The sequence below is a fragment of the Anas acuta genome, chromosome 3, assembly GCF_963932015.1.
Source record: "Anas acuta chromosome 3, bAnaAcu1.1, whole genome shotgun sequence".
Classification (NCBI taxonomy): Eukaryota; Metazoa; Chordata; class Aves; order Anseriformes; family Anatidae; genus Anas; species Anas acuta.
The window spans coordinates 45,763,747-45,783,671 of NC_088981.1; the positions used below are offsets into that span (position 1 = coordinate 45,763,747).

At 44.1% G+C, this 19,925-nt stretch overlaps 1 protein-coding gene across 2 annotated transcripts in view; it reads left to right on the forward strand.

Moving 5' to 3' along the window:
- Window positions 1-19,925, forward strand: part of PDE10A (phosphodiesterase 10A) — a 366,309-nt gene that overhangs the window by 174,064 nt on the left and 172,320 nt on the right. The window contains exon 1 of one of the 2 annotated variants that reach the window (XM_068676940.1): window positions 8,562-10,169. The exons of the other annotated variant lie outside the window; for it this stretch is intronic. Within the exon in view, the coding sequence (XP_068533041.1) occupies window positions 9,341-10,169 (829 nt within the window). The 5' untranslated portion in view covers window positions 8,562-9,340. Of the gene's footprint in view, window positions 1-8,561; window positions 10,170-19,925 lie in introns of those variants that run through there. 2 annotated transcript variants of the gene reach the window in all.

Below are 19,925 nucleotides of genomic sequence, written 5' to 3' on the forward strand. Positions count from 1 at the left end.
CAGTTAGAAACAAACAAGAATAAAGCCCTCATGACTGCTCGTCACAAAATGACTTGGGTAACAATGACTACCCCCCACATTATTGCAACCACGATGTACCGGGCAAAAGTTTTTCCAGAAGAACTGGGGAAGTGCTTAAGCCATCTACAAAACCTTAATGAGAGCTCACTGAAATGAGTCTTGTTTTAGTCGCCTGTGGAGAGGAACGATGAATTTCAGGTGGAAAAGGTGTGGTGAAGGGCTCATAAAATGATCAGGAGACCAGGAGTTACTATTTGTTGAGGGAGCTAAAAGAGTTTGCTTTGATTAATCAAAGAAAGTGAAGTCTGAGGAAGATGATATTACTGCTCCTTTTAAATACCAAATATCAAGGAGACAGAGAAGATACTGAAAGCCAGAAGAAAAAGCTGATCCAACAAAAATGACCATGCGTTTGTTCTGGCTGGAAATGAGGAGGAAGAGCAAGACTCTGAATGACCACTTTGCTGATGTATTGGAAGAAGTGTAGCTGATGTGCAACCAGTCCATGGCAGCAAGGACTGACCTCAAGGATCTGGGGATTGCTGTCGGACTGCTGGTTCATAACTTCACTGATCTGGAACAGAGGATGGGCTCCATGCAGCCCAGCCACAAGGCAGGGAGGCGCTGGGTTTGCTTCCATAGCACGCTCCGCTTCTTCCCACTGAAATTTGGCCTGGTTGTTTCCTTTTTGTTTCCTTCCTGCTTTAAAGGCTCCTGTGGTTCCCCTTCCCTCTCAGTTAAATCCTTGTCCCATGGATCAGTTAAAGCTGGGCTAATAGTAGACTGCTATTTTGGAGCTCCAAGGGGCTGAAAGAGGTAGGAATTCAACTCTGATAGTTCTGTAGGCAAGGGAAATGGCATCCATGTTTGAGCTTGTGTTGTGCAAGCCATGGGCAGGACAAGGGCTGACAGGCAATGAAAGCTACTGGCACCAGAAGTTCTGCTTTTCTAACAAAATCCTTTAGATTTTGTTTAGTGAAGCCACATTCAGCTAAACCACAACTTAGGTTAGACTAACCACAGGTGAAAAACCCCACATAGAGCTTTAGGTTAAATGGAAGGTTTGCGGTCTCACAAAGGAACCCTTTCTCCAGAAATAAAGGCAGAGTTGCTCCTGCATTAATGGCTTGTTTAGTCTGGATGTCAATCTGTACTTAAAAAAAATATGTAATGATAGATAATTGTATCTGCGTGTGCATGAGCCAGATCAGATGCAGAAACAGTCTGATGTAACCCGGGTGTTGGGACTACTGTATGATTTATTTCTCCTTTTAGAAACTGCAAACTAGAGGGATTGCCAAAAGTTTTCTCAGTTTTGGGATTCTGAGTTCTGTGATCAGGTGGGATCCACATTGCTGCTTTGTCTTGGAAACAGTCAGACAGGTGCAGCATTTCTCTCTCTGCAGGCTGCATCCAGCAAGAGAAAGCTGAGCTAGGGATGGTGTAGAGGGGGTAACACCATGCTTTCTCTTCTGCTTTTATCTTCAGGTGCAGGGATTTTCAGGAAAATGAGGGAAACAAACAAACAAAACCTTAAATGATTTGTTCAAATAAACAATTTGTAAAAATCTGCTAGATACCCAGGTCTGTTCTGTCCCAAAATAGTTGCAATGTTTTGCACTCTACTACTCTATTTAATTTCTACATAATAAAGCAATATATTTTAAAATCCCAAACCTGGATGGTTAGCAGGACTAACAAGCTTCCTAGCCTGAACAGGACTGCTGTCAAGTATATTTACTGAATGTAATTTAATTTATTTTTTTTTAAATAGGAGGAGCACAAGCAGCTTCTGTCCTTTCTCTTCCTCAGCAGCTGCCCCAAGGCTTGAGAAGAGTCCCCATTCCTCAGTGAGGGCCAGGGCTCTCCATGGAGCCCTGCCAGCTGAGGGGCAGGAGGAAGAGCTTCTTCTGGGGAAAGACTTCATAAGCCACAAGGACAAGGCAGGTGAAGAGCTGTCAGCGTGATGTTTGTTTGCCGAGATGTGGCAGTGTGGGGAGAAATAGTGGACTGGAGCGAAGGACTGAGGGTCCTTGCACAGGGAAAAGAAACCTCAGAGTAAAAGGGTATGCTGGATCATGGCAAAGGAGATAATGGGGAATAAGTAGGCAGATAAAAGAGAATGAATAAAAGTGCATGGCAGTGGTGTCTTTTTTTTCTTGAGGAGAACTGTGTTGAATCAAATAAAGCTTGTCTGCAATGGTCTGGGGTTGCGCATGTGAGAGTGTATTTGTTCAATGACAGTGGCAGTACTACCCCAGCTTTCTACATGGTTTCATGGTTTCTGGTTATTTCTTAGTTTTTTATTCATGTTGATCTTAAACTATTTTCCAAATGAAATCTCTACTGTTATGGTGATTCTGCAGCTAGAGAAATACTGGGTCTGTGTTTTTGAGAGAGAGAGAGAGGGAGAGAGAGAGGGAGAGGAGAGAGAGAAAAGAGAAGAGTGACAGAGAACCTACAGGTGTAACAACAGGAAAGAAAAAGATAGGAAGTGTGTCTTAGGGTGGTATATAAAGACAGCAGGGATATATCCATAGTGGGTACATGTGGGGAGGTAAGTTGGGTTGAATTGGTTGGTTGTTAAAACGAGGATGAGATAGAGACAAGTTACTTAAAGACTAAACTTTTCTCAATGTTACTAGTCTGACTGTAGTGTTGGATGAATGCATGTTACAGTGGCATCTGCTTGAGTGCACACTGGAGAGCTGTGGGCTGCACCACAAACTTGAGGAATCCAAGCTTTCATGTCAAAGTCAAGGGCTCTAGTTTTCAGGATGGCAAGGGTATGTTTCCACCAAGAAACAGGGCAAGGATTGAAACAAAAATAAATAAATAAATAAATAAAATTAAGCCCATGGCTTCTAGAAGTATGCATTTATTTGTACTTTTCGTCTCATCAGAGCGTTAAATCTGAAGGATAGTGACTACATTTAACTATCAGGAGACACAGTTCCAGGATTGACCTTTTTAACAGATAGGGATGGAGCAATAGCCCTGTTCTTCCCAGAGGGGAACATGGTAGTTACTGAGGGAAATGGGATTTGTCATAAAGTTGAAAACAAAGGAGAAATTAAAATGAAAAGGAGGGACCATTTTTGTAAAAAGAGAAACTTGCTTCTATCTGAGTGATGCTCACAACAGGGTACTTGAATTCAACATAAATTTTGCTTCTCTCTGTAGGTAATTCTAAAGTCTGGGTTCAGTCTCTTCATTTATTTTTGCACCTGCTGTTAATATCAAAGACGAGTCAGCTGTGGGTTTAGGCTAGAACAAAGCCTTATGCTTAAGCTTAAAACTGATACTACAAGTTCTATCAGTTTGCCAATGCTGGGGCAGTAGGACTTCTTGGGAACTGTGCAAACTGTGTCAGGGAAAAGTCTACTTATTTTTAGTGGTTGGAAATTTTGGGGAAGATGAAGAGGGGAGTTTCAAGATAGGGCCATGGGGGAACGTTGGCATCCCTATTGTGACAATGGCAGCATCTGATCTGTGTTACATGCTAGCACATCTGAAAGTGGGGTGAACAAAAGATAGGGCACTATTAACTTCTTATTTCTTTAGGATTTTTCTTAAGTCTGTTAATTATAAAGTAACTCTAAAGTAACTTTAATTCATGGAAAGGTTAAAATTTGTATGTACTAATTAAGCAGATAATTGAAATAACTTATTGCTCTAGCAGATAGGAAATTATAACAATGTTCTTCAGCCATACGTTAACTCTAGAAGGTTTCTATATGGAAATAGAAAAATACAAAAATCCTGATAACCTTATTTATCTTTGTTGCAATAAAATATGTTATTTTGCTAGTGTTAGGTAACAATAGTGCTGTTGCCTACCATGCCAACTGTTATGTTGTTTGCTGCTTGTATTTCATTACTACCTAAGAGGCCCTGGTCCCAAGCCAGTATCCTGTTGTGCTAGATATGGTTCAAAAGATGGCCTTTATAGCAAAAAGCTTACACTGTTTATGGTGCTTTTGGTTTATCTGTAAAGGATCTGTAAAGATAGCTACTGTTGAAGTTTTAATTTAGAAAATGCTTTTGTGCTTGTTTTTTTTTTTTTTTTCTTCTTCTTCTTTCTTTAACAAAGTAGTTTAAACAACTGTTTGCTTTACTGAACAGCCTATAATAAAACCCATAAATATCTGATCTTTGTACTGCATTGGACAGCACAACATGGTAGATGGCAAGATGGCTTTCTTTAGCTACTCATGTAGTCTTGTAAAGGAAACAAATCCACAGTACAATGCATCCTTTGTGCATTAACACTAGCGTTTTATTTCTTTTAAAATTAATCTTCTGCATTTCCTAACAGTATAATACGTAGCATTATATTTACCTGAAAATTTTCAGATTAAAATGTCCTTGCACAAGAAGTCAAGAAGTACCCCCCTTTTTTTTTTTCATAAAGACTTGGATTTTTTTTTCTCTAAAAAAAAAAAAAAAAAAACATATATACTGAAAATTTTGCATAGTTTTGATTGTTTCTGAAAGGAAAAAATATGCCAGGAAAAAACATGGTCTTCACAACTTTAATAACTGAGGTATTAACCCTCATAGATCACATACTGTGTCACTTGTATGACTTATGGTTCTAGCTGTATAACCTTTCAGTTGTCGCCTTGCAGAGCAGAAAATGAAGCAACGTAAGCAGAGCTGAACAAACTACTGAAAGCAAACAATATATTTACTTTTTTTTTTTTTTCTTTTTCTATATGTTAGTTACCTCTGAACAGACCTGGACATCTTAAAAACTGTGTTGTTTTGACTTGCTGAACGAATTGCAGTTCATGTTGGATCTCAGAGTATTTCTTCTGCTTCTGGACTAGGTAATTCCCAACTCCACCAAGTGCTTCCAAGATGGCTGCTGGCACACACAGCAGTGCGAACCCACGTTTGCATGGTGTCAGCACTCAGTTAATATTCTTGTGGAAAAGTGGTGACTTATGTAAGTGCTTGTAGGAATCAAAGAAAACGACTGACACATAGCCTTTAAACAAGTTTACTCCTTGCATGCGTACAGTGTTTGAGAACAATCCTCTGTAAAAACAATCCCCTGTGAAATAGGTTTCTGTATAAATTGCTCTAAAGGTTTACAGAATAAGACTAGGGAACAATGTCTTTCCTGTAGGTTTCTCATTTGTGACAGCAATTCAGTAGCTGGGTAATAATTACTGTATTCTGTAAGATCATTTAGCTGAAAATACCTAGGAAAAAATGCAGTTATTTTTATTAACTTGCACAGGACTTTTCCATAAGGGATTTAATATGGGGCTCTCTTTACTCAGCCCTGAAGCTTGGGTTTTAGCTGCATTTATCCTTTTCTCCCTCCTCAGTTTGCAGCCCCCCACCTTTCCAGTAGGTTGCCTTCTGTGTATTTCATTGCTGCTGCTCCTGCCTCACCCACCTTCAGGAGGCTGGTTCAGTCAGCTCCTGTACTGCTGCCACCCTGGATCTTTATAAACTCTCTTTCCCCATCATGTCTTATCCCATTTCTTTTTTCTTCCAAGGAATTGATCTTGCATCATAGAGGGGTCTCTAAGAATATAAGGATGATGAGTGAGATAGGGTGATTTATGAGGCAAAAGAGTGGGACCAGATAAAAGATGAGTCAGTCATTGCTGAAATGTAGCAGACAGATCTGGAAAGAATAAGTGTTTGTTTTTAAGCTGTATTTAATAAAAAAAAAAAAAAAAAAAAAAAAAAAAAAAGGAAAAAAATGAATTACAACAATGTTTTCCTGTAAGTATTTTGATTAATATTGCCAAATTATTGCCAAATAGACTTATTTGCTGCTTTCTAAACAGGCCTTTTCCTGTAAGTATGATGTGCGCTAAAATGACTGACAGCTCCAGTGAGAGCTCCAGCTTCTAAACTATTGTGAAATTGCATTTAAACACACAAATACAACCAAAGATTTTTGCCCACAGTGCTCCTGATACAACACATTGATAACAGAGTCCTTGCAACTAATGCAAGTGGATGCATAAGAGTGTTCTAATTTGCATTTATTTGTGTTTCAGAATTTAAAAAATCCTTTCATGGGATGATATAGCAAAGCTTACTGTTCCAGATCAAAACTTCTTATTGGAGTTGCTGAGACTTCTCTGGCAAACGAAGTGGACGTATGGTTAGTACCACAGCTGCATCAGTGGCATCGTTGCTCTGGCGATGCAAATTGTTATGCTCTGAACAATGAAAATCAGATTTACAGATATATAGGGGAACAAGCAAATGTGATTCATTGCTAATTTATTCCCAAATATTTAGATGAAAACCAAGCATATTTGTCTGTCTGCAAATCAATATATTTTACAAATCCATATGTATTTATCTTGAAAATTAATTTTCATTGTCATCTAACGTTTCTTCTATAATTGCTTTTGCCTGCCTTGCCAAGAATTAGGTGACCAATCAGGTATGAATTGCCAATGGTTAATGAATAATAATCAAATGAACAGTTTGCCAATAACCCTTATCCTGAAAGCTGTTTGTCTAGAAGATTTGATTTCTTACAAATCAAAATGTATTTTGCCTACTTTGTTGAATATACACATGCATATTTATGTATGCAAAATTCACATTCCTTATATAAATACTCAGATATCCAGTTTCAGGCAGTGATATTTGAACAACTGTAGTTTGGATGACCAACAATAGAGGAATTCTGCATAAATTAGCATAGTCAAACAAGATTTCTACAATTATAAATTGTCAATGTAGTTTCAGTAATTTGGTATTGACAGAAGAACAATTTGGGACTAATCTGTGTAAAGGAGCACCTTTCACTTTTTCAGGTGAATGCTCAGTCATTTCAATTTCATTCTCCCTTTCAATTTCAATAATTTGGCGTTACAGATTTTCTAATACTAACAAAATACAATTTGTTAATTGCTTAGCAAACAGACTGCAACAACCAAGCACAATTCACTAAAGTTTTGTTTCCGTTCGCTAAGCCTTTTTCTCAGAGACTTTAAATAGTTGCTGGCTCCCCAGTGATCCCCCAGCAGTTCCGAGAGGAAAGCTGTCTGTGCGAAGCAGGTAAATAATGGCTGGTTTTAAAGAAATAAAAACACCTCGCACGAATAGACACCTTAAATTGAAGTTATTAAACTGTACTGATAAAGTCAAGTATACTGCAGGAAAATGTGTCGCAGAAGCTGATGCATCTTTCTGTATTTCGGTTCAGGATTTTTGAGCAGCAGCAGGTTTCAGGAACCATACAGATGAAAGCAGTTTAGTAAAACCTGCCCCTCTGTGAGTTGTTTTGCTCTGTGTTTTTCTTTTTAAATGACTCTTTAATCTGGTTTGGCGTTTGAACCTCTTTGCGAGTCCGGGGCTTGTTTCCCGCTGGCAGCTAACGTTCAGCGAGCTGCACACGGGATTTCATTTGAAAGCATTGTTATTTGTAGAGAAACACCTTATTTCGTGTGCTGCCGGATGACCATAACGCAAATCGGCCCCCAGCGTGGAAGCTCGTCCTTTTTCTAACGTTAACCGAAGTCCTGAAACGGCGCGGCTAAACCGCGGCAAGAGTTTGAAATCGGGACGAGAAGCACAGGTTGGTGGCGTGTCTGCAGCGGGGCCGAGGAAGGGAGACGGGACCCTCTTGCCCCGGGGCGGGAGGGTGGCGGGGGCTCGGCGGGACCCCCCGGGAACCCTCCCCGGGCGCTCTCGGGAGCGCAGCGGAGCGGCCGCCGCCGCTCCTCTGGGATGCCGGGGGAACAGGGAAAGGGAGCTCTGCCAGCGATAACCGGGGAGAGGAACACCTGCGAGGGGAACACACCTGCGGCAGGCGGGGAGGGAGGGAAGGAGAAGAGGGAGGGATGGAGGCAGAGCCCCGGCCGGGCGGGGCGCACAGGTGAGCGCTGCCGCTGGGTAGCGGAGCGGGCAGGGGCAGCCCAAATAGCGGACTGCCGGTTCCCCGTATCGTATCCTGTGCTCCCCGTGTTACCTCCTCTGCTCCCCGTGTCGCCCCCTTGGCCCAACTCGGGGGGCGGCCGGCCTGAGCGCACCCCCGCCGGGCTCCGAGCTCCGTCTCCCCTCAGCTGCGCCCTGCGCTCAGCGGGTTCAGGGCGACAACGAAATCTGCGCCGCGGGGGCTCCGAGCGCTGCCCTCGGCCCCGCTCCGTTTCGGGATCCCCCCCGGCTTCCCCTGGGGCCGGCCTCTCCTGGGGGTGCCGCCTGCGGGACGCCTGAGCGCGGCCGGGGCTCCGCGCTACCGGCCCGGGAGGGCTGGACCGGGGCGGCTCCGGGTAGTGCTGGGAAGCCCCGTCCCGGTCCCTCTCCCCGTCCCCATCCCTGTCCCGGTCCTGTCGGGACGGCACAGCGGGCAGGAGGCTCCTGCCGCGTCCCGGGACCCCTCCGGGCGGGCGGCTCGCCAGGGCCCGCTCCGGAGCGGCGGGCACCGGGCACTGGGGAGCGAGGTCAGGGCACAGGGACTACCGCAGCCTCCGGGGCCCTCTCCCAGGTAGACCGTGGGGAGCCGGGGGGGGGCGGCTTGGGGGACTGAGAGACACGGGGCTGGGGGCTGCCTGCCCCCGGCGGAGAAAGGGGAGAGGGGGGGGCACACGAGTGCGGTGCGGGGCGTCGGGGGAGCGGCCCGAGCCTGTCCCCGGGGAGCGGGGGGCGATGCTCTGCGGGCACCCAGGGTCCGCTCCCCGGCGGCTTCGTGCCAGGCGCCCCAGGGCGCCCGCCTTTCGCCCGGGGCGGCTGGAAATCGCCGCTTCGGGTGCCGAGGCCGCATGGGGAGGGTCTTTTCCTCGCGTCTCTGCCTGCGTTCCCTTTAGGTAAGCGCTGTGCCGTAGCTCCTGGGTGTGCGGCTGGGAGCGGGAGGAAGGGAGGCAGCTTGGGAAGCGATCGCTCCGCCAGTGGGCGTTTTCTGGCGGCCGGGCTCGGTATTGGAAGCGGCACTGCAGTGATTTTATCTGCCTCTTTGCAGACGCGCACGCACATACGGGGCAATATTTGCGTTGCTGGAAGAAAATACAGCTTGTTAGCGTTTTCTCGCTGTGAAGGCGAGGCGGGAGCACGAGGAGAAGCGGACTTTAAAAGGGGATCGGAGCCGCTCGGCGGTCGGTAGCGCCGCGTCCCCCTCCGGCCTAAAGGGGGACCGGGAATGTGAGGATTTCGGGACGGAGGGGGCCGGGGTGCACGGGCGGTGCCGGCCGGGGGCTGCCGGAGGGAGCGAAGGAGCGGACCGCGGTCGCCTCTCGTTTTGCTCCGTCCTTGCGCGGCTTCCCCTCTCTGCCTACTCCGCTGTCTCTGCTAGACGTCCTGCCTTAAACTACGGCGAAAGGGAGGGAAGAGCGGAAGCATGTCCAACCCGGAGAAGCGGCTCTTAGCCCGCCCCTCGGCCCCCCTGGCTGCGGCACCCGGGGAAAAGCCCGGCTCCGGCAGCCGCCCGCTCCACTCCCATGGCCAGAGCGGCGGAGGTGGAGGCAGCGGCGGGTCTCCTCCTCCTCCCCCCGCTCCCGGAGGCGGCTCGGCTGCCTGCAGCTCCCTCTTTCTCCTCCTAACAACCAGCAGCAGCAGCGGGAGCCGCGCTGCAGGGACAGCCTCCTCCGCCGCCTCCGCCAGCATCGTCCCCAGAGCGGCGGCGGCTCCTTTCCTCGCTCCAATCCCCTCCTTTTCCTCCGCTTCTCCATCTTCTTTTTACTTCTTGCCGCCGCCTCCTCGTTTCCCCTCCTCGTCTTCCTTTAACCTCACGAGTCTCCAAGGGAGGGAAGGAGGAGGAGGAGGAAGAGATGTTGGCGGAGCAGCGGCAGCAGCAGCTCACTTGATCGCCCATCCAGGCGGCAGCGGCAGGAGGAGACTCTTCTCTTCTTCCTCCATCCAGGGCTTGCTGCTCCGCTCCACGGCCGGCGGCCCCCGGCAGCACCACTCCCGGCTCCTCCTCCCCCCGGCCGCCTCTCGCCCGTGGTCCTGCGATTCCCTCGGGGCTGCAGCGGCAGCAGCCCGCGGCGACGGGATCCGAGGAGGCGACGGCCCCGGCAGGAGCGGGACTCCGAGGCGGCAGCAGCGGCAGAGAGGCGCCTTCTTCTTCTCCTCCTCCTCGGCTCCCCTGCTCCTAGGGCCAGACATGGAAGATGGATCTAATTCTGCCAGCTGCTTTAGGAGGTTTACGGACTGTTTCTTGAACACAAGTAGGTACCGCCCGGCGGAGAGGACGGGGGGGGACGAAGGGCCGTGTCCGAGGCTGGGTGCATGCGGCGAGGAGAGGCAAGGGCATCGCTTTCTTTGTGAGCGGGGGGGGGGGAGGCGAGCACACAAAGGGGCTGCGTGCGCGGGGCGTGCGTGGACGCATGGAGGAGCGGCGAGGATGCACGGACAAAGGGGATGCTCGGCGTGCCCGAGCGCTTTGTGGCGGCCGTATCCGCATCGCTCCGGCGCCGGGCGTAACGCCGCGGGTGTGCGTGTCAGCAGCCTGCTGCCTGGTGCTGCTCGATTCCCTCACCAACGGTACCGGGGGAGCGGGGGCCGCCCCCCCTGCTCCCTCCGAGGGGCGGTGAGGAAGCCTCGCGGTCTCGGCAGCCGGCAGAAAAGCGGTGGAAGACGAGGAGGAGGAGGACCGGAGGACCGAGCGGGGCGCAGCGCCGCGCATCCTCCCGCACCTCCCGGCGGCTCTGCCACACGCGGGGGGCTCGGGGCTCCCCAGCCAGCCTCGCCACCGGCTGCCCACTTTCCTCGGCCAGGGCTTCGCTACGGGGCCACCAGGGCACGGCCGCGCTCGCCGTGCGCTGCCGGGGCCCGCCCGGAGCGCCCCGAGCCCCCCCGGGGCCGGCGACCCCCCTTCGAGGGCGTCTCGAGGGGGCATCTCCCCGGAGCCCCTCGGCCCCAGTCTCGGGGTCCCCGGTCTGCGGCGGAGCCGCGGGAGCGAAGGGCTTTGGGGCACACGGTGCTTTCGGACTGAAACGCTGCTTCATCGGACACCGCTGGTCACCTAGCGGTGTGGTTTTAGGGTGGCTTCCACCAGCTGTGGCTGGTGTGACTTTTTTTTTTTTTTTTTCTTCTTTCGCCTGACTATCTCTGAAGTCACAGATTTATGCCTTAAGGTGTCCCTGAACTCGCGATATGGTATCTTGGCACGCTTTCACTTTTGTTGGGTAGCTTTTCAGATACAGGTACATAGTATTTAGTTCATGCGTGTACGTATTTCTGGAGGATGTGAGAAGAGCTATAGAGACGTCAGCTGAAACCTCCTTATTGCCTAACAGCTCTCTTTATCAAGTGTGGTAGTACTTGTTCTGTTATATGGTAGAGGTGTATAAAGACCACTATATACATGCCCCATTGTCCTTTGGAAACTTCATGCAATATTTGATTATGCTACAGAACCATATACTTGCTCAGTTTTAAGGCCTGAAGGGATTCTTAAGTTCTAGTTTTTATTTTCTCTGTGTTTGAGAGGAGTGGAGCGCTAGTCATGCAAGTAGCACAACTCTGATGCTTTAAAATAAGTAGTCTTGGGAGCAAGGGATCTGGCTGGGGAACTTGTGTCGTGTAGGGCAGTTCTCTCTTATGCTAGACCAAGAGAAAGAAGGCATGGAAAACATCAGCTCTATTCAAAACAACATTTTAAAAGGAACGATGAATTCAATTTGAGCTGTTTTGTGAACACTTGACTGGAAGAAACTTGGTCATCTTTGACTGGTTGTGACCTTTGAAGATTTTCCTGCAGGCAGGAAAGGGGCAGAATGGTTCTTTTCCCCGAGAGTTTTCTGACATCTAATAAGACATGCAGCCTGTCTCTCTGGGGAGACACTTCTCTGTGCTCTGCAGCCTGCTCTCATGAAACTTTCAAGAACCTAAATGCGTGATATCTCGACTCGACTCTTGAATGTAGTTGAAACTGGCCAATGGGCTCAAAAGGTATTAGAGAGGTCAGGCAGACAGACAGACATCCATGTGTGTGCATGCATACATATCTGTACAGCACTCCCCAGCCCTCCTCACCCCCCCTAAGTGTTTGCATAAAATTTCCCTTGAAAACCAGGCTGAAGAAAGAGAAGCAGAGGGAAGTCAAACAAAATACTCTTTTATTCGGTTATGATGCGGCTATTACAAAGACCACTCGTCCAACTGTGTGGAGTACTGTACACAGTCCCGCTTACAGTACGGCAGGAAGATAATTATTGTGCTCAAGAGGGTACAATGATATAGGATAATGAAGGTTATGTGCTGCATCTCATGGGCTTTGTTTCTTGAATTTTATTTTAGGTTCTAAATCATACACGTATACATACATACACTCTTTGACACTTGAGACAAAGTCTAAATATTTTTTTTTTACAGAGGGCAACTGGTGAGTTCTGTATGGAAGAGAATTGAGATGCGCTCTTTGAGTGGGAGACTTAAAAGTCACCAAACAGAATCTTCAAGACCAATGAAATTGCTAAAGATGTGTTCTTCTTGTCTGACCTCTTTCGATGTGCATGCACTCCTATCAGGATTTTGTTAGAAGTTACTGATTTTATTAAAAGGTTAGATCCTGCAGTATTCAGTTTGTTCCATATTTGACTTTTTAAGACTCCAATTAAAGCACTGGACTGCAGAGGCTTATATTAACTGCGTATGGTGTGTGGTGTTCTGAATTTTTTTAAATCTGTAACTTGGTGCATAACATAGTGTTTTGGGAGATGTATAATATCTACCATCCTGGATCAATTCTCTATTGGTGTTCTGCTGTATTTAAGATACTGCCCATTGCCAGGCATTCAGGTTCTTGTGAAATGTCTTACCTGCAGGGGAATGTCCCATGTTCCTTCTACACAAGAGGTCTCTCAAGCTGTGCACAAATCAAATATGAATATTTTACATTGCGGGATCTTCCTGCTTGGTGCAAGTATTACCAGTGTATGGATATTTTATGTGGAGTTGTTTTATCTGCTCGTTCTCTGATGCAGCAAGTTTATCCTGCACCTACATGTGACAGATGTCAAGACTTTCAGATTGAGTAAAACTCTAACAGTAGATGCAATAAGATCTGTAATCGTGTGAGAAAATAATCATTAAAGTTTAAATAAAGTTAGAAGTATTCCAGGTACCTGTGCTGGTGGGAAAGTTAATCTTGGCTTGAATTTTTTTTTCTTTTCTTTTTTTTCTGGTCTGTCTCTTCATTACTTGCAGTCAGGGTGTTCTGAGTCAAGTGCTGATCTTCAGCAACAAATCTCATGCATACAGGTGGACAGAGTTTCCTTTTGCGGTTAAACCATCCTTAACATGTACGCGCTAATGTAGAAAACAGAATTATCCCCAGTTTTCACCCCAGGGATTCTGGCTCCACATTGGTTAGAGAAACAGAACTGTGGCCGAAACTGTGTGCAGTTATGATGGTAAGTGGTGTCATTCAGCAGTTCCCATCAGGACTGGGGCGTCGTAATACCCCACTTTGCATTATTGTATAGTCCCACCATGCATCCTGCTCAGAAGCACTACTGTTCTGTTCGGAGAGAAAGAGGGAACAGCATAGAAAGGGAATGCACCCAGTTAACAGTGAAGGAGTGTTTGTCTGAGTTAAGCAACCATTTGCTAAAATACCTATAAAGCACACAGTTTACTTTTGAAATAACTAATCCACAGTCCCTTTGCCTCCTCATCTTTGCTGTCTACATTTGCCTCGTGGCTTGCGGGCACATAGTGAGCGTCGGCCTTGAGAAAGTAGGTAAAGCCTTTCTAGTTCAGTAAGCTTGTCCCTTGTTTCAGAAGGACCATGGAAGGAATAATTATGCACAGTGCAAATGCTTTGGGAGATGGTGTCTCTGTCACTTTTGAGAGTAGGGTGGCAGCTCATCCGAGGTTCTTAAACTTAAGTTCCTAAACTGGAGCTGATGGCTCCAGTCACCCCTGTTCATGTCCTTCCTCCTTTGGTTGGTGTTTAAGCTAGATATGGTGACAACCTGAAAGTGTAAAGAAGGGTGTTTATTTCAGCATATACATGTATATGACTTAGTGGCTTTTGAAACAGTCATGCAAATGCTCATTTCCACGTATGATCTGGGGCATGTACTTGGCTTAATCTCTATAAAATCCTTCTGTTGTACAGATCAGTACAACAGTACCTTTTTGTTCACTTGTAAGATTTTGTGCTGCATTCTAATAAAAATACATCATACTTTCTATTCTCTCAATTCTTGAAACATGAATTTGGTTTTGGATTCATAAACTAAAAATGAGAGTCTCTTTGTCTCTGGGTTTACAACTTGGAACTGGCTTATGCAGGTTGTTGATCGGTCTTTAACCTTGTCTGTGATTTAAAATTGTCATTCAGTTTGGCAGAGCTAATATGAGCAAAAATTTTTAGTGCTACTTTGAAACGTTATCATTTCTAGTCATTACGTTTAATGTTTTAAAATTATATATTTTTAAATATTTTAGTTTCGTGCTTTTTGCATTGTTCTAAAAGAAAGCTAACATTGTAAGTAAAAATATAAAAAGAAGAAAAACATCTGCATATTTTTTGTTTCGTTTTATACTCCCTCTGCTGGCTGTTTCAATTACACGTACCTGTACTCAAACTTTGTTACTAAATCTGCTCTTCCTTTAGTGCTTCATCAAATGAGCAGTAATATGCATTGATTTGGATCTGTATTTAAAATACAAAAAAAAAAAAAAAAAAAAAAAAAAGCCTATAAGTGTTAAATGAAGAAAGACTATTTGGAGGAACAGAAAAATTTGACACCTGTTTTATGGAACAATGTTTTCATTTTTATCATATCTTGTATTGATCTAACTCTTAAAAACAATTGAATCTTTAGGTGTGTGGGCTACATTTTCACTAGTATATATTACAGGAGTCACAATTCATATATTATTCCAAAAGATTTAGTTATATGTTCTACTTATTGTAACGAATTTGGTGGACAGCACTGAAAAACATTTGTGGCAAAATCTAAATAATTATGCTGCGTTTTTGTTACGTTAAAATATCTTTTTATCATTCACCAGTTTGACTTCATTCTGCATAATTGGCTATAAGATTGCACCCAGGGTGTTCTGTGCAGATGTAATGGAGAATTTTGTGAAGTACTGGTTTTAGTACTCTGGTATACAGCAGCATTCATCTGAAATGTTTACAGCATTCAAAAGCTGTAATTCCTAGGAACTTTGGAGACTAGATCCGAGATTTGCTGTCTATAGTATTGAAATGAAGCCATTGCATCCCCCATGAATGTCAGGTATGGTTAGGATTGCTCATTATTTCTTGTTCATATTTCTCCTAAAGATCCAGACTTTTCTGTGCAATATGTCTTCACTTGTGCTGGTACCTGGCTTCCTACTGGCAGAGCTTGAAGAGTGCCACCTACTGATTGACAGCTCCTTCCAGTACTTTGTCTTTTCCCATCTGCAGCCTCTCACAGCTCAGCCTTGCTTTTCTTGTGGGATGTGGCAAGTTGATGTGGTTAAATGTGGCAATTGAGTTAAATCAAGTCTCAGCTTTGACCTCCTCCATTAAACGACGTGCTTTTTTTTTCCTCCTAAGTTACTTCAAGGTGAGAAAACAGAAAACAGGATTTTCAGCTGGGAGGTGGACTTTCATTTTTTCTTCCCCTTCTTCTTCTTCTGGTCCCTTTTTAAAAGCTTGTTAAAAGGTAGCATATTTCTGTTGTTTCATCACCATTTCTTGTCAAACTGTTATAATTAATGTGGGAGGAACCATTAGCTTGGCTTATGTTAATAAAATATTTTGGCTTCTGTTGTGCCAGACAATGTACTGATGTGTTGCACACATGAATTAGACAGTTCAAAAAGCAGGTAACAGGTTCGAAGTCATGATTTTGTTAACAAATTGACATTCCAAAGTGCTCACGATGTTTTTGTTTTTGCAGAGGAGATGGATATTCTGATTAACAAGTTCCAAATTTTCATGGTAAATTGGTGAATCGATCTTTACTGTTACTGCACACTGAGAATTCTGTCTTCCAACTTAGAAATATGCTAATTATGTTCTTAGGGGAAAAAATCTTGGCAAGAGTATGAATTACTTCAGAAAAGTGTATTATTGACATATTTACAAGGAACTCCTTTATTTTGGAGTTAAGTAATTTTTATATATAATTTTTCCAGCGATTTATCACCATTGAAAGCTTTCTAAATCCTAAGTGTAATAGGTGGCAGAAAGGAGATTTTTTTTTTTTTTTACTTTGTTTCCAAATTTTATATTCTCTCAGAAAAGACATTGATTACAAGTTTTAATCTACGCGAGTGAGACTGTTGCCAATAAAATGTCTAAATCTTATGGCTTGATAGGAGTGGAATTGGGGTTCCTGTATCACTTGGAGGCTTTTCAAAGTAGTTCTGTCTCAAGAATTTAAAAAAAAAGAGAAAGCTTTTTCATAGTACTTGCTGCCTTGAGAGAATTTATACTCGCTTTGGTGGTTTCTAATTAAAATAATAATAAAAACCATCAACATAAAGGCAGCGGTAGTAATCTGACCTTATTGGATGTTGGGACCTGAAGAAGAGACTGTCAGGATCTATAAAACCAGTTAATCCACCTTCCATCTGGAAAATATGAAGATTTAATGCTTTCATTAGCACTTATTGATCTGATTCCTTGTTTCTGTATTATCAACAAACTCCTCTGCAGTTGGGCTGTACTTCTCTTAACAAAGTTTATTCAGCTGTTAATAATTCCAGCATTCTTCCTTCCTCTTACGCTTCCACTTACATTGAAAAAAATCCCCTGAAGTCAAGCCAGAAATGGTTCCTAAAGGAAAGATTTTTTTTTCATCCTAAATTCTAATAGCTTTATACAGAAAGCTTGCATCTCTAATTATCTTGATTCATTTTGAACTACACCCTCAAAATAGCATTAATTTTTAGCTGCTGACAAGCATTGCTATGTTCACCTTAATAATACAGTTTACTTTGCTTCACCCTGTCGGGAAACTTTATAATTGCTAGGAGAGATGCCACTTTCTTTGCCCTAGGTGTCTTAGTAGCCTTTCTGCAACACTGGTGTGTTCTGCTGGTTCAGACAATGAGATGCTGAGCTGGAACCATAGTGGATAAGTATGTGTCTGTTAGTTCTTTTGTAGTTTTCTTCACTGCCTGTTTTTTATTTCCCCATTTTATTTCCTCTCTAGTGTCTTATTTACTTCCAGACCAGGTAAAGCTGCTACCCTTTGTTCTAATTGTTTTCAACTATTCCTAAAAATATTTTATGTATCGCAGTATTCCACTAGTGCTTTTTTTTTTTTTTTTTTTTTTCCCCTTCTAATACATTGCAGCTAAGTTTATAAGAAATCATTCTTATGCTTGTATGTGTGTTTATATTTCGGTTTTCTTTCTTGCATATAAAGGTATATTCAAAACTTGTCCAGAGTGAATTCTTTCTGGGAGCATAGATCTGTTGGCTGTGCTTTCTTTGCATCATTTTCTTTTTCTTTCATTTGTATCTGTTTTTTCGGCTTAATATTATTTCCTCCTTGTCCACCCATCAGCTTATTTTAGCTGATGTTTCCTTCTTGATTGCTGAATTGTGTTGCTCTTGTTCCTTCCTGCAGCCTGCCTATGTCTTACCCTGTCGTTTTTACAATGTTCTTATTTTCCCCAGCTGCCTTGTTTATTTGAAGGCAGACCGCCGCTCTTACTCTAGTTGTGGTGTAGTTCACTTTGGCTGTGTTGCCTTTTTTTTTTTTTTTTGTAACACTAGATTTTGCACAGAAGATTTAAAACTCTATGTGTTCTGTGTTTGCAGTGACTCATGGTATTTCCTAATCTGCCACTTTCTGCCCAGCCCTAAGTGTGATGTCAGTAGAGTTTTTTTCTATTTTTTTTTTAAGTGAACGTAGGACTGATGAAAGTTACTGTTTGATGTAACAGGAAACTAACTAATCTGTTCTCAAAACAGGCACTGCCTTAGCCAGTACACTCAGGTTTCATCCTGCCAGCCTCCCGTGTCTCATGCTTGTGAGCAAATTGCTTTTTTTTCTGAATGTGCCTCACTGTTCTGTTTCTTCAGGCGTCAGTTTTCTCTATTAAAGACTCCTGAGAGAAGTGCCATTTGGACACTGCCTTTTCATGAGTCTCATCTTAGCTGTAGCTTTGTGGCCTTCAGTTCATAATCATGAATACAAGAGCGTCTTAGGACCACAGGTGTCCTTTTAAGAAGTGCTTTCAGGAGGAGAGAGAGTATGGGTGACCTGCAGTCTCAACTGTTTAGAGAACAACTCGTTCCCCTTACAACTCCTGGCATAGCTCTTGTTGTGGTAGAGAACAGGATAGTCTGGCATGTTGTAGGGACATTCGTAGGCTGGTTGTGAGTAGGAATGTGCTCGTAGATTGCTCATTTCTTTCGAACCTTTTTTGGACTTTTGTTGGATCTATATGCAGTACTTATACTTTGAGGCAGAGAGAGGCCAAGGGCTCAAGCTGTATCCCTGTCCATCTACTTAGTTTTCACTGTGCTCCCTGATCCAGTCCTGACCTGTCTTCCTGAGAGCTGGGAGAAAGCAAAGGGTGACAGTTCCCACGGGGCAGTGGGGATAGTGCTTGTCTCTCCTGACATCCTGTATGGAGAAGCCTTTAGCTATGTGGATGCAAGCTGTATCATGCCCCTTTACTTTGTGGCTAGACAACATGCTCTGGCATGTTTTATTTACTTGTATAGGGACATAGCCATATAGGCAGCAGAGTACAGCTTTATACAGCTTGTGGCACTAAGGCAGACCTTGTTTCAATGGACCTTGTTCTTGGAACTCAACCACAGGTTCTACAGAGTCCTGAGTGAAAGATGTATCCAGTGAATTGGGGATCATTTCTGGACGACATGGCTTGCTGCCGAACTGCAAAAAATTAGCTTGTTAATGGTTTTCCTTTAGTTGGTTCTTTGGAGGACATCTTAAAGGTCGTGGTAGAAATTTCTAAATGAGTGCTCACAGGGTAAGGAGAAGACAATGTGTGTGTGTTGTTAGCACTTATCTCATGATGAAGAAAAATGGTGGAGGCTTATTCATCTATGGTAGTAGCATCTAAGGGGTAGAAATCAGAAAAAGAAAACTGGAATGGTAAATTTAAGATTTTGATTGCTTGAAGGAATGTGATTACAACAGAAGGAAATGTTCATCCTTATAGGGAAAGCTATTTCTAAACTATGAGAGGTTTCTTTTGGGGTAGATGAAAAACTTGCTATGTAAATATCTCTCAGCAAATTGTCTGATTTTGAAGAAATCTTTTCAGTGATGCAGAAGATTTCATTCAAGTGTAAGTTTTAAGGCTTTTTTGAAATATGACTTATCTTTTTAACATCAAAAATGTTTTATTTTTGCTTAACTATTTTTTAATTGCTTTTCTCCTCCTTTCAGTAATAACATAAAGGGTACCTGTTGAATCTTATATATTTAATGAATGTATTTACAGATAACCTTTTAAAGTATTCCCTCACTCATTGTGGTCTACTCTCATCTTCACTGATCAACTAAGTGCCGATCAACAATCTCAGGCCATGTCTTACCATTGTTTTTTATCTTAATTTACCTTGTATGGTTCCCCCCCCTCTCAACATTTTATTAAAGCAGAAATCTGGCTATATTCAGCCCATGTCCTTTCTCTGGGTCTCTTAACATGAATAGTCTTGTATGGCTCTAGCCATGACTATGTTGTGAGTACAGCCAGCATCACTGTGGCTGGCTACTTTTGCTGATGGTGATCTTGTCTATGACAAGCCCTGATTCTTGTTGACAAGATGATGTTGCGTTTGTTGCTTTCTGATTTGGCTGCAAGAGTAACTTTTTTTTTTTTCATTCAGCTATGTGTGCTTTTAAAAATGTATTGAATCACTTTTGTAGCACTATTCAGCATCTTGTTTAATAACCTTGTGTCTGAATCAAAGCATTTAGCCATTATTTAGCCATTCTGTGGTGCCAAGAAACATGTCTTCCCTAGCACTTGTAAAAGGT